This window comes from Mus musculus, chromosome 18, assembly GCF_000001635.26.
Source record: "Mus musculus strain C57BL/6J chromosome 18, GRCm38.p6 C57BL/6J".
NCBI lineage: Eukaryota > Metazoa > Chordata > Mammalia > Rodentia > Muridae > Mus > Mus musculus.
Genome location: NC_000084.6, coordinates 23,985,304 through 24,009,144, shown reverse-complemented (window position 1 = coordinate 24,009,144; position 23,841 = coordinate 23,985,304). Strand labels below are relative to the sequence as shown.

At 43.0% G+C, this 23,841-nt stretch overlaps 2 protein-coding genes across 9 annotated transcripts in view; one reads left to right on the top strand and one right to left on the bottom strand.

The window, feature by feature from the left end:
- Positions 1–3,773: 3,773 nt before the first annotated feature.
- Zfp35 (zinc finger protein 35) lies at positions 3,774–19,511 on the bottom strand. Its single transcript, NM_011755.2, has 3 exons — positions 19,414–19,511; positions 18,755–18,967; positions 3,774–6,495 (listed from the first exon to the last, which is right to left on the bottom strand). Exons 2-3 carry the CDS (start codon positions 18,801–18,803, stop codon positions 4,802–4,804), a joined length of 1,743 nt encoding a protein of 580 aa, NP_035885.2. The 5' UTR covers positions 18,804–18,967; positions 19,414–19,511; the 3' UTR covers positions 3,774–4,801.
- A 2,328-nt stretch (positions 19,512–21,839) lies between these two features.
- Positions 21,840–23,841, top strand: part of Zscan30 (zinc finger and SCAN domain containing 30) — a 54,715-nt gene continuing 52,713 nt past the window's right edge. For 4 of the 8 annotated variants that reach the window (NR_163795.2, NM_001370937.1, NM_001370935.1 and 1 more), the window contains exon 1: positions 21,893–21,939. The gene's annotated coding sequence lies outside the window, so the exon portion shown is untranslated. Of the gene's footprint in view, positions 22,084–23,841 lie in introns of all 8 variants that reach the window. The other 4 variants (XM_011247055.3, XM_017318022.2, NM_001370933.1 and 1 more) reach the window with 2 other exon arrangements.

Below are 23,841 nucleotides of genomic sequence, written 5' to 3'. Positions count from 1 at the left end.
CAAAATGACTAGCTTGTGTCTCGCTGCCTGCCAGCACACTGCTGTACCTAGCTAACAATGCTCTTAGGACACTGCCTTCAATGTATGGGGTCCCTGGGCCCTTCAAAATTACCTTTATCTAACTGGTTTGGGTGAAGGGGACATTCTATACCTGTACAAGCCCAATACTTGATTTGGGAAAAGAATCTTATGCGGCTGTAGGGCATTTTCTTGATTGATGTGGAAGGGCCCAGCTCGTTGGGGTTGTGCCAACCTTGGTCAGGTGATCCTGCATGATCTGAGAATGTGGGCTGAGTAAACCGTGAGCAAGCCAGTGAGCAGTACTCTTCCAAGGTCTCTGCTCAGTCAGGTTCCTGCCCAGTCTGAGTTCCTGTCCTGAGTCCTGTGATAAACTATGATGTGGAAGTTTAAACAGAATAGACTGTTTACTCCCAAAGTTGCATTTGTGTTTTATCAAAGCAATAGAAACCCTAAGATACACAAATACATGTGTGTATGTGTATATGTGTATATATATATATATTTTTTACATAGTATATGTATATACATATACACATACATGGTTTCACACCAATGAAGTCTATAGTGTTAGAATACTCCTCGGATTGTAGCCTCAAGTTTTGGATAGTAAAAAACTATTTTAATCTATTTCCTACTGTATATCCTCTGTAAGGATGTGGTGCTGGTAGATGCCTTTAATCCCAGCAGATCTCTTGAGTTTCAGGCCAGTTTGGTCTACATAGTGAGACCCTGTCTCAAACAACAACAAAAAATCCAACTCCTAAAGCATTTAAGAACTAAACCGGATGGTCCTTGTTTTTCACACTAGTCTTAGCTGTCATGGTGCTTTTTGTCTAGAACTTCTCATAGACTCTCAGTGCATTCAAAAGAATGGTCCTAATTTAGCCAGTGCTAACTGGGTCTTCCTGCCACTCGTCCATGTGTCTCTGCCCTCACAGGAGGCTCTTCTGTTCACTCTGCTCCAACCGTCTAAGTAAGTCCGGCACTGCTTTCAGTTCTTCACAGTTGCTATTCTGATGTGGATCTTTCCTCAAACTAAGTCTCTCAGAGAAACCTCTGGCAAACTTGTATAAATTGTATTATTGTTCCTTGAGAAAAATCCACATGCATACACACAATCATAAACATACACTTAGGAAGAAAAACCACCGCCACCCTGTGTCCCTAGTTGGCGGGCTACTTTTTCTTGAGGTGCTGGCTGCTTCTGTCTAAAGTTAACCCTACCACTGGACCCAGGTTTCTCTCCTACCTACTCAACTCTCACAATACCAAACCTTCTTCTTGTTGGTATTTTAATTAGCTTAATATGCTGACTTTTTAATCACTCAGAAATTTTGGGGTCAAAGTGGAGTTAGAGGGACCAGGTCTAACCTGTCTGAATTAGTAACGAATATAGATAAAGCAAAGGATGGTGCGATGAGAGACTAATTTGGTAGACTTTGGGTCCTTGTTCTTACTGGAGTTTCTAGGCCACCACAAGGAGAGGGAGGAGCAGAGAATTTAGTGGTCTTCCAAAGTGGAAAATGGACCCAGGAATCTGGTGTGGCTGGACGCTTTTCAGGATTCAAGACACACAAACTGCCGGGAGAAAATGCAGAGAGGACACGTGTTCTCCAGAAGATTCTGCCCAGGTATCTGAATAGTCACAAGCACATGTGGGACTGGGTAAAGAACAATCTTTGGGGTAGAGAACCACAAGGACTCACAAGACCAAAGTAGACCTCACAATCCCTGGAACATTCCCTGGTAGGTTTTGTTTTTGCCTTGTTATTACTGGAGTTTCTAGTGTGTGAGGGTGTCAAATCCCTTGGAACTGAGCTTACACTTGTGAGCTGCCACGGCGGTGCTGGGAATTTAACCCAGGTCCCTTGGAAGAGCAGTAAGTATTCTTAACTGCTGAGCCATCTCTCCAGGCCCTCTCTGGTGTTTTTTAAGAGTGGTTTTGGGCTGGAGAGATGGCTCAGCAGTTAAGAGGATTGACTGCTCTTGTAGAGGTCCTGAGTTCAATTCCCAGCAACCACATGGTGGCTCACAACCATCTATAAAGGAATTACCTTCCCCATTAGTCACTTGGTAGCTGTCTGCATATTCTCATGGCTTATGTTCAAATAATCCTTACTGTACTCAACAATGGCCCCAAGATAAAAAGTAATGATGCTGGCAATTAAGATATGTGGAAGAGGGCCGGAGAGATGGCTCAGTGGTTAAGAGCACCGACTGATCTTCCGAAGGTCCTGAGTTCAAATCCCAGCAACCACATGGTGGCTCACAACTATCCATAATGAGATCTGACTGATGCCCTCTTCTGGTGCATCTGAAGACAGCTACAGTGTACTTAGATATAATAATAAATAAATCTTTAAAAAAAGATATGTGGAAGAGAAGATTATTATCATCTAGAAGTAAAAATGTGGAAGGCTTTCATTTGAGGGGAAGAAAATCTGAGCATGTTAAGGTCTACAGTAAGAAAAAATCTTTTGTGAAATTGTAAAGGGATAACTATTACTAATCTGGCATCTCAACATGCAAGTTATGGACACAGTGCACAGTAAGCACTTAAACAAGGAAATAGTGTTAGATTGACCAAGGGATAGAGCAGGGCAAAATCTTCTGAAATGCAAACAGCCAGTGAAACTTTGCTTTGGCTGTACAAAAGGCTTGGAGTGATGATGCTGTCATCCTTCAGCTGCTTCAGTTGTCTCCATTCATATCCATGAAGGGCCCCTGCCCTACTCACAAGCTACAACTGTATAGCCGGTAGTTCACCAACAGGACAACATGAATCTATGGAAGTCAATCCCTGTTCCCTATATAACCTGGCCCTCCTCTCATCCTTATCTGGTCAGCCCACGCATTGTTGCAGCATAAGTACCAATGAAATCTCTGGATGGTTTTGCATATTTATGATTTATGGATAAAGCGGGCTGACTGGTTTCCCCAGAGCTGTTATCACTGAGAGTGGAATAGTAACCAGTGACTGGAACAGCTAGCTTCATTTGTTGGAAAATGACAAGAACTGCTGGTAGTTGATGTCCTGGCTGTGAGGAGGGCAACGAAGAACTGGCACTAGGACTCGAGTCGATGGCACTGTTTGGAGCTGTTCATGTTAGACCTGAGAACTGCTAGTCTATCAGCTAGGGTAGTGCACTGTGCCTAGTCATAACCTACCTGAATTTAACAAGACTATCAGCTGACTGATAAAGTTCTATGCCTTGGAACATCCCTTCTGGATTCCAAGGAACTACTGAACTTATAGTACTGCAATACCACAGCTCCATTTTTGTTCAATAAATGAGAAAATATTTAGTTTTTACATACATTTCTTTAAAAAAAAATTTCATGTGTTCAGAGGGTGTGAAGTGATTTCAGACCAATAAAATTTTGGCCTGCATTACTGTTAATGCAGTAAATAAAGTTGAACTAATACTGCAGTGTGTACCATTGGGACTCATGCTCACTAGAAAAACCCAAACTAGACTTCTACCATCAAATTCCAGAGATAGATATTAGCATGAGCATAGGGCACACATGTGAGGTCAGTATTAATACCTTTAAATCCTCTAAAATCATTTCTGATACGCAGTTGGTAATTTAGACTCAGTAAAGGTAGAGCTTCTAAGATGAATATATTTCCCTCTGACTTTTGAGACCTTCCACATTGATATTTAAAATTGATAAACTCTGCATTAATTTTATACATTTTTATAATATAAATCTCTGTGAACTGTGTCCCAGTAAGAAATTTTCTTAGATCACAGCAAAGGTAAGAATTTTTATTTTTGCCTATTAATTCATTTTTAAAAAATTACAAGCAATGAAGATTTTCATACAATTCCCAGAGCACCTTAGGATTTCCATAATACCAGTAATTCTTGGCTCTAATATAAATTGTTATAAAGTTAATCTTTCAGTGTTTTTTAAGTAGAGCATAGGCTGAACATTGCTTAAAACCTATTTTATGGTCATTATAGCTTGATAAGATTCTGTTCTAGTATGCTCTTTGCATTTGTACACTACAGGCTTTCCCACATTTATGCAGTCTTCCTCCTTAGAATGCCTCTCTTCCTCTCCCCTCCCCCGACCTCCCATTTGTTCTAATTTTCCCCACAAGGCAGATTTTTATGTGTAGCCCTGGATGGCCTCAAACATAGAGATCCACTTGCCTTTGCCTCCCAAGTGCTGAGATTAAAGGCATGTGCCTGCCTAGAATGCATTTACTTAAAATCACCAAGATCAGATTTGTTAAAACATCTGCTTCCCTGAACACGAGGTCAGAAGCTTCTCTTCTATGTGGATCCTTGAACTAGTCCGGCCGGCGTGAAGTCGAACAGCCCCTGAGGGGGAAGTGAGGATGATTATAGGAAAGACAGAAAAACGATGCAAGAGACAGACATGGGAGGGCTGCAGGTCATTACCACGCCAGCAGTGAGTGTATTTCTCATAGCCTTTTTTATACTACAGTACCATGGGGAGCAAAGCCACAAGCCAGTATTAACAATTTGCTGCAATATACACACAAGACATCTGTTCCCATCCAGTAAGCCCCGTTCCTTCCACCAAGGTCAACAGAAGATTCAGCCCTTGACTTGAGCCTCAAGCACACCTCTTCTCATTGTTCCATGCATCAGCAAGCCGGGAACTCTGCCAACTGACCTGCTTTGATTCCGCCTGGGAGGCACTCTTCCTTTTTCTCGTTTCAGAGAGGTGCAAACGGCTCCTGCAGATCCTCTGATATCCAGTAAGATTGGTCACAGTGCTGAAGGCTTCACACAGGTATCAGTCACATTTGTAGTTTTTGATCAGCGTGAACTCTTTGATGGTTAACCAGATCAGAGCGCTGACTGAAGCTTTTGCCACACTGAGCACAGGGATACGGTTTCTCTCCAGTGTGGATTCTCTGATGAAGGGTAAAGGCTGAGCACTGACTGAAAGCCTTCCCACACATACATTTATATGGCTTCTCTCCAGTGTGAATTCTCTGGTGTTTAATCAGGTCTGACTTTTGACTGAAACTTCTAGGGCACTGTGTACACGCATATGGTCTTTCTCCCGTGTGAACTCTGTGGTGGAGAATAAGGTCAGAACTCTGACGAAAGGCTTTGTTACAACTACTACAGTGGTAGGGCTTCTCCCCAGAATGCACTCTCTGATGTTTAGTGAGGTCTGAACTTTGACTGAAACTCTTACTGCACAGATTGCACGTGTATGGTTTTTCTCCAGTGTGGACCCTCTGATGCTTTATGAGATCTGAACCGCGACTGAAGCTTTTAGAACAGCTGTTGCACGGGTATGGTTTCTCTCCAGTGTGGATTCTCTGGTGGAGAATAAGGTTGGAACTCTGACTGAAAGTTTTGCCACACTTATCACACTCATAGGGCTTCTCCCCAGTGTGGATTCTGTAATGTTTAACAAGGTCTGACCTTCTACTAAACATTTTACTGCACTGACTACATGGGTAAGGCTTCTCTCCGGTGTGAATTCGTTGATGATTAATAAGATCTGAAAGCCTACTAAAGCTTTTGGTACACTGGTTACACGGATAGGGTTTCTCTCCGGTATGAATTCTTTGATGCAGAATAAGGACTGAGCTCTGGTTAAAAGCCTTCCCACATTCACTACATTTATACGGTTTCTCTCCAGTGTGGATCCTTCTGTGTTTAATAAGGTCTGAATTTTGACTAAAACTTTTGTTACACTGAGCACACGGATATGGCTTCTCCCCAGTGTGGATTCTCTGATGGAGAATACGATCAGAGCTCTGACTAAAGGCCTTCCCACACACATCACACTTGTATGGTTTCTCCCCAGTGTGGATCCTTTGATGTTTTATAAGATCAGAGCTCTGACTGAAATGTTTGTAACAATGGTTACACATATAAGGCTTCTCTCCAGTGTGGATTCTCAGATGTTTAACCATGCCTGAGTGCTGGCTAAAGCTTTTACTACAATGACTACATTGGTAGGGTTTTTCTCCTGTGTGGATTCTCTGATGTATCATAAGATCTGAGCTCTGACTGAAGGCCTTGCCACACTCATCACACTTGTAAGGTTTTTCACCAGTGTGGACTCTTTGATGTTTAATAAGGTCTGAGCTCCGACTAAAACTTTTAATACACCAACTACAAGGATAGGGCTTCTCTCCAGTATGAATTCTCTGATGCAGAACCAGGGCTGAGCTCATCCGAAAGGCCTTTCCACATTCCTCACATTCGTAAGGTTTCCAATGAGTTCTTTGGTGCCTAATGAGACCTGTACTCCAAGCAAAGCTTTGGTCACATTCATCACAGTTATACTGTCTTCTTCTGAAAAGCATCTGATCGTTCAATTCTTCTCCAAATTCACGGAATTCTTTGCCTCTGGAGTCATGGGGAACATCCTCCTCAAGGCTGCCGGACTCTTCAGTCACTGTTCCAATCTTTCCTGTCATTTCCTCCTCTGTAGCTGGCTCTCCAATCTTGATCTTAGTCTCACCATCTGGAATAATAAACAAAATCTAAATGGAAAATGCGCTCCATGTTGTAAGAAAGCTCCAGGTAGAACAAATGAGTATTTCCCTGCAGACGTTACAGTAAGAGGGGAGACTCGGTGACAGTGGCCCCACATGGTTGACAGACTGCAAGGCGGTGGACTCAAACGAAATGGGAGGCTTCCCAACATTGATAAGTGCTGAGGAAAACTGGGAAGATTCAACAAATATGGATCACACATTTGTAGAAGGCACTTATCAGATACAAAGGCCTGGGAATAATGAGATTGATTCACTACAATAATAAAAGCGTGATTAAAGCTGATAAATTATTAATATACTTAAACAGCACAAAAATGTAGGAAAGGGAAGATGGTTTGATTTTATCTAGCAATGCTCAGATACTTAGGCTAAAAGTAAGATGCTGAAGAAAAATAATGAAAGAGAAAAACCTTTCAATTCCTTTGCACCTCCCTTTAAGAAACAGTATAAAGTTGTTGTTATACCATAGAACACATACTGTGTTCCAAACAACTTATACAAAAAGTCAGAGCATTTCCAGTACAGCAATCAGTTTAAAACGGAATTACCAGGTAACAATATCCATCTAGTGCAAGAGAACTCTGGTACTACTTATTCTCTTCTCCAGATGGAACTAAATTTGGTTTCACAAACAAGGGGGTCAGAGCAGTAAGATGGCCAAGTAGTTTCCACTTGCTCAAATGGCACTCATTAATGAGAGTAACAAGAAATCAATTTTGACACAAAGACCGGTTTCATGTATTTACATGGGTGCTAGGACACTTAAGGAAATCATATTTATTTATGTGTATGTGCTTACGTCATGTGTGTATACTGTCCTTAGAAGCCAGAGGAGGGGGGCTGGTGAGATGGCTCAGTGGGTAAGAGCACCCAACTGCTCTTCCGAAGGTCCGAAGTTCAAATCCCAGCAACCACATGGTGGCTCACAACCATCTGTAATGAGATCTGATGCCCTCTTCTGGTGCATCTGAAGACAGCTACAGTGTACTTACATATAATAAATAAATAAATGAATGAATGAATAAATAAATTAATTAAAAAAAAAAGTTAAAAAAAAAAAAAAAAAAAGAAGCCAGAGGAGGGTGTCAGATCTCCTGGCAGTTGTGAACTGTTCTACATGGCTGCTGGTTGGTAAACTTGGGACTTCTAGAAGAACAGCAAATACTCTTAATCACTGAGGCATCTCGCCAGCCTCCAAAGACAGATTTTAAAAATTAAGGGCATAAACATAAATATTTAGACTGAAGTCTGGTGCCATGTCAATTTAGTTAAACCACAGTAGTAAAGTACTCACTAGGGTCTATTCTCCAGCTATGGGTTTTCGACTGGGTTTGAGAGTATCAGGCATGCATTCTCTTTTGTCAAGCAAGCCTCACTCTAACCCAAGTGGTTGTCTACCTTCAGAAAAGCTGTGCTGCTATTCTACTGGTGGCCCCATCTTGCTTGGCAAATTAGCACTGCAGTTTTTGGGGGTTCACAGCAAAATAAGAATATTGAGGCCTTATCTCTCAAGTAGCTTTCACAGTACCTTCAGGTAGCACTATGAACACTAGGCAGCAGTGAGGAAGCCTCCAGCTTATCTTCAGCTTATTTTCCTGCTACCACTCTCATCCTTAATCAGAGAGACTTTTCTTTGCAGAGAACACAGACAGCTGATCAGGATGTCTAGTTTTACTCTTAAGCCAGGACATTTGTTCCACTCCCTTTAAAGCCTGGGGGACAGTGTGGAAGAAAAAGTGGAAAGAATGCAGGAGCTGGAAGAGAGTGACAAGAGGTGGGAAATACTTTTTTTGTTCGTTCGTTTTTTTTGAGACAGGGTCTCACTGTGTAGCCCTGGTTGCCCTGGAACTCTATAGACCAGGCTGACCTCGAACTCAGAGATCTACCTTTCTCTGCTTCCCAAGTACTGAGATTAAAGGCGTGTGCCACCAATGCCCGGCATAAAATACTATCTTTAGGTATGACAAGACCATTGCAGACAAGATCTCATAGGAGCTGTGGTTGTCTGTACTGGGCTTGCACAAGTTAAGAGTTTGTTAAGACCTAATTATAGATCAGGGAGAAACTCAACAGACCCTACTCTACCTGCTGAACTACTGGTGACTGATGGAATCCGGAGGACAATCATTGCCTTCAATTTGTATCAGTGAGCCCACCAGAATTCAGTGGATAATTCCAAACCTGTTTGACACACAGACTCTCTTGGCTGAAATCATAAAGCAAACCAAACAGGAATGAAATGTGGGAGAGGGACTTACAGGGAGGAAGGGGCCTAACAGGGGTTGTATAAAGACAAGGGGTACAATAAGAGTAATAATGTATTATGTACATGTATGAAACTGTCAAAGAATATATTTAACCAGTAGATACTAAGCAACAACAAGGAATTGCGGGCATCACTGAACTAGTGCAGCACTAGCAGACACTAAGTTTCCAAATGGCCACACAGTAGCACACAGTCCTCTTTATGCCAGCACACGGAACTCCTACCTCCACATATGCAATATATGGACAATACTACAGCTTACTAATTAAACTTCCAATCGAGTGAGGCTTTGTGGCCCTTTCCTATGATCCTACCACCTATGGAGAGGAGGCAGGAGGATCAAGGATCAAGATCATTTTTTGCTATTATTAGATTTGAAAAGGTAATTCCTGCCTAACTTGGTGTTAAAAATGCACCTATGAAGTGGGACTTTGTGACATTTAACTAGCCATACTTTGTTTTAGTGGTGTTTTTTTGTTTTGTTTTGTTTGTTTTTCGAGACAGGGTTTCCCCAGCACTTAGTGGCGGTTTTTAACATACAAGGGACTGAACTTGGGACTTTTTACCTCCCAGTCAAGTGCTCTATCATTGAATTACACCCCAGATCTCTAGGTAACTTTCTGTTAAGTTATGGAGCATATTTACCTCTTTTAAAGCATGGCCCATATTTACCTCCAAAAACACAAGACTTTGAATGATATGGAGAATAAATACCTAGTTCCTTTTCTAGAGTGCAGCTTAGCAGTTTCATCTAAAGTCTGGACTCAGGAACACTAATGAACCTCTTCACTCTCCTTTACCATTCAATGACTTTCAATGTGCTTTTGGGTGAGTGGTCTAGGCCCTTTCCACACATTTAAGTTCTAGTCCAAATCTCTCTAGGGCCAACAGAAGATGTCTAGCCTACACTGGCTCCAGGGCATCACCAGACTCCACACCACCTGAAGGCATAGGCATAAGATCTGTCCACAAATACACAGCAGCATTATGTTGACAAGGTAAAAAAAAAAAAAAAAAAAAAAAAAAAAGGCTGTCCATGAGCAGTGATCAATCTCTCATAAAGAGATTCAGTTTGGTTAATTTCAAGGCCATCATTTGTTGTGTTCTTACATCCCTAAGGAGCCCTTCTGGTGACCTCTGTGGGAGCTGTGGATTCATCTGGAGCAAGCATGTCTAGAAGGCCTTCACTTCCTTAGCAGTTAAGGCAAATCAGCACAGGACAGGCAAGCAGAAAGTCTGCTTGCGAGCCCAAGCACAGGAAGTGCAGCCATTGTCTGGCTATCTCTTCCTTACTGTTGAACTCTTTAGCTCCCAAGGTCTTGGTATGAACTATGACTCCACTTGTCAGAGAAAACTCGTCCACCCCAGACTCCTTAGCAGTAACTCCTCTGGGAGCCTCTTTGGCAGGAATTCTCCCAAACCCCAATTAGCTTATCAGGACCCAGTGTGCTCAGTGCAGAACGCTGAAGAGGCTGTTCCCTCAGCACTGAACTCTAGAGAGTGACTTCCGGAACTTGTTCTTCACCACCTGACCCTTCAGGGTCACCTCAGCACTGACCTTCACAGTGCCTTTGCCTTAGCACCATGACTGTACCCCACTCCTAAGACTGAACTGTCTAGTGTAACCCCAGCAGGACTGCCTCTCCAGTGTGACCTCCAGCAGTGCTCTTCTTCAGTGTGACACCCAGCAGGCCCCTCTGGCAGTGGTCTCCTTTGTGAAATCTGGCTCTTGGCTCTAAACTTTTCAGTACCTGAATCTTTATCAAGAACTGTCTAGAAGTGAGCCTCAGGTCTGTACTGTTCAGCACATATATCACCAGACTCTTTATTTTCCCTTAGACATTAGCCTGACTAACTTTGATCCAAGCAAAGCAGACAAAGTGCTAGTAAGTTACCTGATTTCTGCCCCTAGTAATCAGAAATTTCCCCCCTTTTAGGCAGTACAGATACATGCCTAGGCAGGTGGGAACTTTCATATACTAAAGATACACTGCAATAACTGGTTGTTATAGGAGACTGAGTCTCAGGGTAACCATTCAGTTGGTGAGAAAGTTCTCCTAACAGTTAATGGCAACTCCAACACAACTGAGACACCATTCGAGAGTTCAGTACCTGCCTCCTTAGCATGGATCCTTCATCTTAGCTATCTCCAGGCAACAGGAATGTGCTAAATACTATTAAAAATGAGCTAAAAACCACTATTTGTGTCAGTGGTAAATTCTTTAAATTTATTTTCCTGTGAACAAGACAAGACTCTGACACCTATCCGCCTTGCTGTGCTGGCTAACATGAATTTAAAAAGTAAAAATAAAAAACCAAAAAAACCTATCAAACAGGCAGCTAGATGACCCTTAGGCCATAATCAATGACTCCAAAGACATCTTGAGAAAACAACAGGAAGATCACAGCTGTTTGCACAGGCTCACCGGACTGTCTGAAGCGGTTTTGTCCAGAGGTTTTATCACAAGCCTCAGTATATTCTATATGACTCTGCGACCATTTTCGTAGGCCGGAGAAGGGTGTACTTGCCCTGACAATATCTAGAAGATACTGCCATGACTAGTGTTAAAAAGAGCCTGGCCCAATAACTGCCTTTTGATGAGAGGAAAGGTTGTGACTGGTCTAAACAATTAGCTGCAACTGGTCCAAATAAAAAAATTGTGATGGCTTAAACACCTCTTAGATTAAACAAGCCACTCAGGCTTTTTTTCTGTTGCCCCCAGTGACGTTGAAACATTAGGCATGATTCAGGCTGTACTCAAGTACCTTTTGCTGCCTCCCTTTAGTAGTGTGAGCTGAGCTTGAACTACAAAACAGTAACAGAGACACTGAGACAGTGGAGACATGGCAGTGGTCTTGGTTGCTGATGGCAGGCCAAGTTGCTAATGGGCAAGGAAACCTGCTTTCTGAAACAGCTACTAAACAAATTTGGTCAGGGCAAGAAGCAGGGCAGTAGAAAAAGAGAGCAAGAGAAGACAGCTGAGCTGGAAGAATAAACAGCTGTAAGGAGCAGGGCAAGGGAAACTGCAGGCTTTAGCTGGTGGAAGAGTTTGAGTCACCATGCTGGGGATGAGGTACAAAGGCCCTTTGAAACCCTGTAGATGGAACAACGAGTGCTGGACCTTGTTCCTTGCCAGGGTCCTGCTTGGCAAGACAAGCAATGGACTTGCCCCAGGGCTCTTAACAGTTTAACTGTAAAACTGTGGTCAAATGTTCCAGATACTGAGATGTCAGATGCTTCGCTGACTGTACCAGCATGAACCGTGCAAAAGAGGAACTAGAGGTCCTTTCGGCTTGCTTTTTTGCTTCCCTATTCTACCAAAGAAAGGAGCTATGATGTGGCTGCGTGTGCTGGCTTGCATCATCAGCCATGGCATCCCTCCTCACTCCAGGTTTTGACTGTTTCTTTCTCATCCCTGGCCTTGCCCTTCCGAGTTCCAGCGTAACCCCAGGAAGTGGTCCAGTTCTCTTAGAGGTCCCAATACCCAAGACACTTACAAAGACTGTAACAGAAGTGGGTGTCATTTCTTCCTATTCTGCTTGCCTGCTGCCTACTGCTCAATGTTGCCACACACTAAGGGAAATAATGGTGGCCAGAGAGCAGCACTTGACCACCTTCTCCCTATCTACCCATGATTTTTTCTGGGTTGTGCCAAAGGACCTCTGGCCAACTGACTGACAATTTGGACAGCTATCTTTGAATATTGTTCTAATTTAAGTTCAGTTGTTAAAATATCTTGGCAACAAGCTACTTAGGAAAGAAAGGGTTTAACTTATCTTAAAATTCCAGACCATAGCCCATCATTGTGGGGGGAGTTACAGTGGCAGAGGCTTTAAGCAGTTAGTCACAACACAGCCACAGTTAAGAGCAGAGAGATGAGAGGCAGGCATGCCAACCTGCTGGCTTGCATGTACTCAGCTTGCTTTCTCCACTAGGGAACACTGCACCCCCAGTGGGTTGGATCTTCCCATATCTAACTACTTAACTAAGACAATCCCCAACAGTCCTGCCCACAGGCAAACCCAGCCTATACAATCCCACAACCATAATTGAGACTAGTCTCAGTTCATGTAGGTTGTATCATGTACTTAAAGCTAACCATCACAAATATGGTTCCTAAATTTGGCCTGCAATTACGGTCCCACTACTGATTCATTAAAGTAGAAAAGTATTACCGCACAGTTGACCATATACTTTGGTATTAATTACCTTGAACTCTGGAGCCTCTAACACTTTTTCTAAAAGCCATGTCTGTATTTCATCTATGCCACTTATGCTGTTTTGTTTTTTTGTTTTTGTTTTGTCAGCTTGACATAAGCTAGGGTCATCTAACAGGAACCTAAATTGAGAATAAAATACTTCCATCATGTTGGCCTGTAGGCAAAACAATCTTGATTAATGATTGATGTATTGATGTGGGAGGGCCCAGCCCAATGTGTGTGTGTGTTTTAGCAGATGACCTGAGTGGTATAAGAAGCAAACCGAACAAGCTATGGAGAGCAAGCCAGTTCCTCTAGGATTCCTGCCTCTAGATTCCTGCCCCGATTTCCCTTCACGATGGACTCTAAACTCTAAGCTGAAATAAACCCTTTCCACTCCAAGTTGCTTTAGGTCACAGAGTTTATCACAACAACACCCCAAGCCTGGTACAGTTTCTGCAGAAATTAGTTTTCTGTTGCTAAGATGTTGTGATAAAACATATAGACACACAAAAATGAATAAATGATGAATTTAAAATTATTTTGTACACGATCTGTAAGAGCAATAATAAAGCACCACTTGCAATGGCTGGAGCACTGGGGCTTGAGGCATTGATAGAAACACATCTAAGACAGACCGTGATCATAGAGAATGAAAAAAACCCAAAAAGCCTTATAATGGAAAACTATACACAAATGATGGAAAAAAAAACCACGCATATATATTTAAATCTAAACATATCAATCATGCTATAGGTAAACTACTCCAATAAAAATAATTTCCTTGGTTGGACAGTGGTGGTGCACGCCTTTAATTCCAGCACTTGGGAGGCAGAGGCAGGTGGATTTCTGAGTTCGAGGCCAGCCTGGTCTACAGAGTGAGTTCCAGGACAGCCAGGGCTCTACAGAGAAACCCTGTCTCGAAAAAAACAAAACAAAACAAAACATTCCTTCAAAATATTAATGTTTTAAAATTAATCTTATTAGTATTTTATACACAGAAAAGTATATACACCTACTTATGTATCTACAGATATACCTACTTATGTATCTACAGATACAGACAATTCAAAGAATTGAAACTAGCAGGGTAATGGTGGCACAGGTCTTTAATCCCAGCTCTTGGGAGGCAGAGGCAAGTAGATCTTCAAGTTCAAAACCAGACTGATCTACAAATCGAGTTCCAGAACAGCCAGGGCTACACAGAGAAATCCTGTCTCAAAATACCAAAAAAACTGAACTAACCCCCCCCCCCAAAAAAAAAACCAAACAAACAAAAAAGAAAAAAACAAAAACAATGAAAAAAAATGAAATTAAACTTTTTTAGTTTAAGAAAGGCAAAATTGCCAGAAACATTCTTAGAATTCCCAGCATGCTTCTGTTCCTGTGCCCTTCCAGCCTCTTTCTCTACCTATTTGAGTAATGTGTATGCTGAACTCTGTGCTTATTCTGAGCCTTTGTTGAGATGGTTACCTAATGTTGGCATTTTAAAGAGAATATTGTTTGGTTTCCCATATGTTATGACTGGAACTGTGCCCCTCCCCTACTATCATTCATATGTTGAAATCCTAACCCTCAAAGTGACTGGCATTAGAGATAAGGCCCTTAAGGAGGTCAAATAAGATCGCAAGGTAGAGTTCTAATCCAACAGAACTGATGTATATACAAAAGAAAGAGATACCCAGGACAAACACACACAGAAAGACACGTGTGGAAAAGTCAGAGGATAAACTGTGGAAGTTAGGTGGTCCTCTCCTGTACCAAGTGGGTCCTGTGCCTCAAACAGGTTGGCAGTCTGGGTGCTAAGTGCAGTTCTAAGCCAACTCACTGTCTCTTACAATGACTAAATAAATTGTTGGTTTGCTATTTTTGTTGTTCTTTGAGATGCTCTATAGTTCAGGTTGTCCTGGAACTCATGGCAACTCTCCTGCCTCAACTTTTTTTTTTTTTAAATTGTTTTTTCAAGACAGGGTTTCTCTATTGAGCCCCTGGCTGTCCTGGAACTCACTCTGTTGACCAGGCTGGCCTGGAACTCAGAAATCCCCCTGCCACTGCCTCCCAAGTGCTGGGATTAAAGGCATGCGTCACCACAGTCTGGCCCCTGCACCTCAACTCTTGAGTGTTAAGAAAACAGGGATTAGCTGTACCTCTCACCCCCACCCCCCACATTTTTGTTTGAAACATGGTCCTGTGGTATAGCCTTGGCTAGCCTTGAAATCACTTTGTAGTGCAAAGATGACTCTGAACTCATAGCAGTCCTCCTGCTATGAGATTCGACCTCATCCCAAGGACAACAGCACAAGGTCAATCGGCTTCTATTCCAACACTATCAAGGTTGATTCATATGCAGAATGGTCTCAGCCCAGGATAAAGGAAATACACAGCTTCAAAAATATGCATCTCCTCTCTCCCAGGAAGAAACGCCTGTTACCAATACTAGATGCCAAATAGTCAACAACCAAAGTCGACACTACATAGCAAGGCAGAGGGACCAGTCACTGTGGATTGGAGGCAGATTCATTGCATGGGGTCAGTTTTGTCATGAAAATGGCAGACAATTGTTTTCAAAGCATTAAATTCATAGTATAGATACAAAATTAATGAAAATTCTGTTTGTTATTCTGCTATCCTATATAATACTACCTCCAAAAAAGGAAATCTCACAGAAAAGGAAGTATAGCAGTGAGCTCACAGTCCATGTTCCATCATCCAGAAGAATCTAGACTGGGATTACAAAGGCTAAGTGGGGTGTGTGTGGGTGTGGGTGTGCGTGTGTGTGTGTGTGCACGCGTGCCCTAAGCCAAAAGACAAAAAAAAAAAGCTCTATTTATTTTAATGGCCAAAATATATATCCAGTTACAGGAACCAAGAGTGGAGTAGCTATCTTAGTGAAGGTTCCTATTGCTGTAATGAAATACCATGACCAAAAGCAACTTGGGGAGGAATGGATTTTTCTTTTTAGCTTACCGATTCAGAGTCATAGTCCACTGAGGGAAGCTATTGCAAGAATTTAAACAAGGCAGGAACCTGGAGCTGATGAAAGGTCAAGGAGGAGTGCTGCTTCTTGGCTTGTTCAGTCTTCAGCCTGCTTTCTTATAGCACACGGGTCTACTAGGGGGTAGCACTTCAGGAAAAGAGTGCCCCCCCACCCCCGTGTGTGTGTGTGTGTGTGTGTGTGTGTGTGTGTGTGAGCATGTGGGTGCTGCTTCCTGGCAGGTTCCACTCCACTAGTGCTGATGTTGGTGGTGGTCATCCCATGGTACTGGCTGCTGCAACTGGGATGTACTTTCCCCAGTGGCCTCTCAAAGCTTCTCTTCATGGTGTCAAGCTTCAACTTCTCCTCACGACCCCTTCAGTCCTGGGCTTTCAACTGCCACACTCTTCAAGCCTCTCCAAGTGCCAAGTCTCAGCTGTTTTCCATGACGCCTCCATGCTTTCAAAGCCAGTACCACCCAGGTGACTCTTACACTACCATGTTCACCTGCTAGTACAAGCTACACTTTTGGCTGCTTCAGGAACATAGTTTCTGTGTGCTGACCTTGAAGAAACACTTCCAAGAAGATTTCACCTGAGTGATGCTGGTCTCTTCATTGCAGCTAATTTCTTAGCTCCAGCTAACCAGAATCGATTGTCCCAGTAATGCAAAGTTCTCATTTCAATGGTGCCTATTTGTTAACCATCAACTGATCAGAATGACATAATGTTAATTCAAAATAGCAAGCAGCCATGATAGAGTCTATAAACTTCCTTCTGACACTTTACAGTCAGCTTCAATCTTCTGCATTGCCCTCAACATTCTTCTCTTACACTGGCTTTTATTGCACAAAGTTCCAAAACCTTTCCACAATCTTCCCAAAAACATGGTCAGGTCTGTCCTGACAATATCTCACTATACTGAACACAATACCCTGCATGGAGGGGACAATGTTTCCCCCAGAAGACATGGGTTATAAAATGAAAATCTTGGTGCCAGGCATGAACCCCGTGAGTTAATGTCAGGCCTCCCAAAATGACACTGTCTAATGCTACTGTTCCTGACTACCACCACAACTGGGAGATAAGACTCTATTACATATTACACATTCTTGTTGCAAGACCTAGAGAAATCAAGCTGAAACTGACCTGCTAATTTTCTTCCTGCGGGCTAGATTTCATAGTGCTTGACAGTGCTCTGCCAGCCACTGAGAGAGAAAACCCATCAATGATATTACCCAGCTACAAACACTACATACATACTGACTGTGGTAGTCTGAATGAGAATGGCTCCTCTAGGCTCATATTTTTGAATGCTTTGTCCCCAGTTGGTGGGACTATTAGGGAACAATTAGGAGGTATGGCCTTGTTGGAGATAGTATTGCTGGGGGTGGGCTTTTTTGAGGTTTTAAAAGCCCACACCATTCCCAGATAGCTCTCTCTGGCTTGTGGTTGTGTCTTAAGATGTGAACTCTGCTTCAGCAACCATGCCTGCCTGCCTGCTGCCATACTATTTGACTTGATAGTTACAGACATTAACTCTCTGAAATAAGTAAGCCTCCAATAAACCCTCCTCTATATTGTCTTGTTCATGGTATCTTAGCACAGCAATAGAAAACTAAGACACTGCACTGCCAGGCAAGATGTGCCTACCAGTACAATAATGACACACAGGTCATTGGGGCGTCTCAGTTACTGTTCTGCTGCCGTGAAGAGACACCATGACCATGACAACTTATAAAATAAAGCGTTTAATTGGGGCTGGCCTATAGTTTCAGAGGTTTAGTCCATTATCATCATGGTGGGAAGCATGGTGCTAGAGAGGTATTAAGAGGTCTTCATCTGGATCTACAGGCAGCAGGAAGAGAGTGAGTGACCTTGGGCCCAGCTTGGGTCTTTGAAACCTCTGAGTCCTCCCCTGTTGGATAATTCCTCCAGCAAGACCATACCTCCTAATGGTTCTCAAGTAGTGGCACTTTGTGATGGCTAAGCACTCAGACATATTAGCCTCTAGGGACCCACTGTCATTCAAACCACCACAGGGGGTAATAGCTGCTTTGGGGTTGGATAGAACCAGCTCCACAGGGCATCATTTATGCCTAGCACTATAAATCCAGCTTAAAAACCACAGGCCCTAGTGGAGAACCCACTTCTGTTGTCAGGCTACACACATATGTTAGTGCTGTCCTCAACTGTGGCCAGAGATGCATCTCTTTGCAGTGGCCAGCAGTTAATACAGAGACTTATAACTGGTCAAAGTACTGAGAATAAGTGACCATTGAGTACTAAGTCCTAAACAGGACATCTATTATAACCTTCCTATTCCCTAGGCTCCGGGAACATCCCAGAAGAGAGGGCAGAAAGACTGAATACGTTGGAAGATGGCGAGGAGTGCTGTGAAATGCTATCCTTCAGACACGATGTTGTCACTGTCCTCATTAAAACCCCGATTATGTCGACAAGAGCAAGCCAATAAAGTATGTCAACATTCCTACAGGCAGCTTAGGAAAAAGATGACATGAAGTGGGGAACATGTCTGGGGGAACTCAAGAGCGTCAAGGATGAACGAGATCAAAATACATTGTTTACATGTATGAAATTGTCAAAATAAATGATAATCTGTTTTTAAAAGGAAGAGGCAATTGAATAAATACTGGATCACTAAAACTCAAAACAAAACTGTAAGACTTGGCTTGGAACACTAAAGACATGGTATCACTTAAGAGAGTGTAGACAGTGAAGAATACTGCTATCACCCACGTAACCTGAAATGCACTGAGGCTCACCTGACAGAAAGTGATGGTCTTGAGATTCGTAACTGAATTGGATCTCCATAGGGCACAACTGGACACCTCAGGAAGCAACTGGAGAATTACCATTTCTTCTGTAGGATCCTTTTGTCCACATAATGGTTTGAAGCCAGCAGGCAACTTGGTAGCCCTGAGCTCAGATGAGAACCATTGTACAGAGGAGAGATGTCATTTCTGAGACTAGAGTTTCTAGATATGAAAAACGTAAAGGAGAAAAAATATATTTAACTTTCATGTGCGTTTCCTCTTGGTGACAGCTTCCCTACCGATCACCTAGGAGGTGGACATTAACCCTCTGAGACACAATTCCCCGTATAAGAGAAGAGATGTTCAAACCAAGACTGGAAATGAATTAATACTAAAGTAGAGGCGTAAATGGAACGATAATTCGGTGTGTGTGTGTGGGGGGGGGGGGGTAATACTGGCTTTAAAAATTAAGAGTATGTTATTCTCTCTCGTTCCTTCGATTCTAACCCAAGTCAGGTATCTCTTTTTCCAGCTCTGCAGGCTGATTAGTGTGGGCTCATCCTCTTCGTTATTCCACCAGCCCCAACATCTCGGACGTTCATGCAGTTGAATGAAAGGCCCAGGGAGCACGAACTTGCTGTCCACAGAACACTAGGCCAAGAACCCACCTGCTCTCCATGCCCAAGAAGCCTCCCTTACTCTCCGACGATGAAGAAACTACCGGTCAAACGCCGCCACCCACAATTCCTTCAACATCCGTTTGGATGCAATGCGACCTCGCTTGGCCGCTCTAGGAATGTGGGAGGATCACAGCTCTATGGTGCACCCTCCCAAGTACGCGCTCTGTGAATTAGGAACAGGAAGTTCCCTAAAGCGACTCCCAGCTTTAGCATAGGGGACCCGCTTGACTCAAAGCTTATACTTTGCTGTGGTTCGATGTCAAAACCCATCATTCTCTGGAAAAACTTTCTAGGGCCGGTTATTAGCTCTTCGTGACCTGCTTCTTTTCTCTATCGGTTTCTCTTCCGACCCTCTCTTTCCCAAAACTTAATCCCTTTCCTAAATGAACTTTCTAAGTTTATTCCTTTTTTTTCCTCCCTCCCTTTCCCTTCTTCCCTGCCATCCTCCCGCATCCCACTTGTCTTAGTTATGATTTCTATGGCCGAAACGAAACGGAAACACCATGACCAAAAAGCAAGTTGGGGAGGAAAGGGCTTGTTTTACACTACCGTATCGCTGTTCATTATCCAAGGAAGTCAGGACAGGATCTCTAGCAGATGCCATGGAGGGGTGCACTTACTGGCTTGCTTAGTCAAGACCACCTGCCCAGGGATAGCACCACCCACAATGGGCCGGGCCGTCCCCTATCAATAATTAATAAAGAAAATGCCGTATAGCCAGATCTAATGGAGGCATTTTCTCAAGATTCCCTCCATTCAGATAACTTTAGCTTTTCTCAAGCTGACATAAGAGCAGCCACTACACCATCTCCTTACTAAGCCAAGGCTCAGGCCTTGAATTTTCAGTTCTTCTGCCTGAGTCACCTGAGTTGCTGGGATTACAGCCATGTGTCACTAGACCTGGTATTTATTTAGTGTGTGTGTCTTTGCACATGCCATAACATAGCATGGAGGTCAGAGGCAAAACTGCATTAATCTGTTGTCTTCTTCCATTTTGTTGAGTCCCAGGAAACAGATTCAGACCATTAGCCTTGGCAGCAAGTTCCTTTATCCGTTGAGCTATCTTGCAGTCCTTTGTGTGGTGAGTTTTTTGGTTATTGTTTGTGGTGGTGATTGGTTGTATTGTTGTTTTCTTGTGACTGGATCTAGCTGTATAGCTCTGACTGACCTAGAACTTACTCTGCAACCTAGGTTGGCCTTGAATTCCTGGCAGTCTTCCTGCCATAGGTTCCTGAGTGGTGAAATTTACTACAGCCCCGTTTTTTTGGTCATGAAATTATGTTCTTTATTGGTAAAGCACCATTGCTCAACCAGAGAAGCACAATAGTAGTTGCATGTGTGTGCTGTATATACAAATACAGGAATGGGTTCGATGGTTTTGTAGTGTTCATGTCAATGAGTGTCGTGCTGGACTTTGATATTGACAAGACAGAAAGGAAGACAGCAATAAAGTGGAGGAAAGCAGTCAGGCAAGGAGTCACAAGTATAGGTTGAACCACACAATCATGGAATGAAACCTCAGGTTAATAGTATTATTGTTTTTTGTTTGTTTGAGACACGGTCTCTATTATGTAGCTCTGGCTTTTCTGAAACACATTATGTAGACCAGGCTGGCCTGGAACTCATAGAAATCCACCTTCTCTGCCTCCTAAATTCTGAGTTTAAAGGTATGTGTCTTACTAACATTAGAATTAGTTTTAGGATTATGTGAATTTATTCATTCAACAAATATTTCTATATTAGACACTGTGCCACAAAGTACATACAGGATCTAGAATGGTCTTCAAAAACCTGAGCCTGAGCCCTTTCAGCTGGGAGATTCACGGGGAAGTAAGGAGATGCACATAGAATCACGTGTCCTGACTACAAAATGATACAGTGTTCAAAGCTCAGTGAAGGACAGAACTAGGGCCAGAGAAAACAGCAAGAATGTCATCCCTTTTGTTGTAGTTTGTAGTCATGGTTTTAAGAAAAATAAGCAATGCATAAAACTGACCAGATTTGCTTGTATTTACTTCACAATCTGAGTCCTCGAAAGAACATGAGTGTTGGTTTCTGAAGGGCATTTTGGAACCATTTTAATTTAATTATGTATTTTATCAGGCTCAACACCAGTATTTTAATTTAATCCTTTTCTGACACTCAGGAAAACTCTCTCTCTCAAAACAATGATCTTCGTAAAGTTGAGAAAGAATCATCAACAGGGGGTCCTTTATGGCCAGATCAATTTGAGGGAAAATATATACATGTATTTTAAGTCATTTGAACACACCTTGAAAACGTAATAGTCTCTTTCATGCACTGACTTGAATTAACTCTCAAGATTTGGTTCACTATAATCTTTGCAATTTTATCATGTGTTCAGTCACCGAAACACCCCTAAAAGGGCACATGCAGCCATAGAAAAAGTAGTCCTTTGGGTTTCCTAGAGGGGCAAGCTCGTTCCCACTTCCGGCACGCGAGCACCAAGGCTTTCTGGCTTCCCTCGGCTGTGCGGGTAATCTGCGGAGCGAGGTGAGTGCGAGGGTGTAGCCTTTGGGCTTCGATGCCTTCCAGGCCCCTCTGATGGGGCGCAATCCTCGCGTACACTCTACCCTGCACCCTTCTCTCGGAGTCAGCTTGGGGAGAGCCTGAAGCAGTGCCCAGACCACTTGGCAGGTTAGCGGGTCGCTTGTCCCTCTAAGGGTGCCTCTGCTCGCTGCGCGTCCTCCTGAGCTTCTTCATTTACCAGCGCCTCCTGTGTGTTGGTGCTGGCAGGCTCCTTGCTGTGCACAAAGCTCGTTCCAGGGCCAGGTCTCATCACGGTCTTGGCTTTTCCTTTATTAGACACTTTCAAAGCACCAAATTCTCTGTAGATTTTAAAATGTACCAGTGTTTTAAAATCGGAGACACAATAATATAATAATAATTAATATAATTAATAAGATGACTTGTTAATTATAAACAATTGCATCCAATTAAGTTTTTTCTAAAGTTCCAGAACATTTAAGACCTCATACTTAGGATTTTTATATACACAGATTTTACTTTGTATTGCTGTCAGTATCACTATAGACCGAAGGAGAAGGGAAAGGCAGGAAAACCACTGCACTGAGTTCCCAGTCTTTAACAGGACTTCCCTGCTGGCAGATTGTCAGGCCCTTCCTTCACAGAGAAGAGGCTAACCATATTTTAACATTCCAAGCTGCTACTGAAAAAGTCAGAGTTGCAAAAGATCCCAGGCATTGCAGCTGCAAGAGACCCCAGATGCTATAACCGTAAGTAATCCCTCCGACAGCTTCTACAGCTGCAAGTGCCAACAGCAGAGTTTACATAAAGCATTGCGAAAGCCAACCTCGGCAAGTTACACACCCAAGCACGTTATTATAGCTCCAGAAAGTAAAGGCACAGAATTTTAAAATGCAAGGAGTCTGTGTGTTTAGCCATGAAACGAATGGCATTACATGCTTCTGACCTCCCCTCTCAGTCAACAGTACTTGTTAGGGCAAATGAACTCCTTTCTGCTGAGCTGAGGTCTTCAAGAAACCGTAGACAAACAGCAATCTGGCCCTCACACAGGTAATCACTGATTACCCAGGGTGGCCCAGAGCTCGCTCTAGCCCAGGCTGACCTTGAGTTTGGAGAACTTCTGCCTCAGCCTCTCAAGTAGCTAGATCCAGTCAGTCCTGTGCCACGAAGTCTGGCTTTTTGTATTTTGTATTCACAATTAGATGTGTGCTTCTGGTTTAACACATACCTCTTCCTGCTGTTAAGTTCTATAATGGCAGGGGCAAAGTCTTGATAACTGCCCAGCCCTTGATGCCTGTTCACAATAAATATTGTCAATTTTGTAGAAACTAAGGTCCTCTTCTAATGAGCACTTTGACTTTATGAGTAAAGCAGATACGAGCCAGCATTTCAGCAGAGAAGTCATCCGAGATTGTGGACCCTGGAGTCAGACCTATAATTCCAGCACTCAGGTGGTGGAGGCAGGAGGATCACATCGTTAAAGACCAGCTCAAATATGAGCCCCTGGCTCAAGAAACAAAAACAACAACAAAAATAACACTCCAGATGACCCCACAAGCCACATTAAGATGGGACGAGTTGCATATATTGAAACAGTGGGAATTTCCAGTATAGCATGCTGTGAAGGCGGGGCTGACAATGCTGGGATCTACTCTAAAGGTGCAGTGCATTGTTACTTATTAAATGATCAAGCAGTAACATTCTGACACAATTACATTCCAGTGCAAATAACTTAGTAATAACAGCCTGCCTCAGCCAGTAGAGGGTTGGTTACCCAGAAGCGCTCTGGAGGTTCCCTCTTGGTTAGGGGCCAAGGAGTCACCTTCCAGAAGTGGGGGCCCCGGCTTGCTCCCAGGCTCAGCGCCTCCCACCTGTACTCTTTCACCATCTGCTGGTTGACACCTCCCT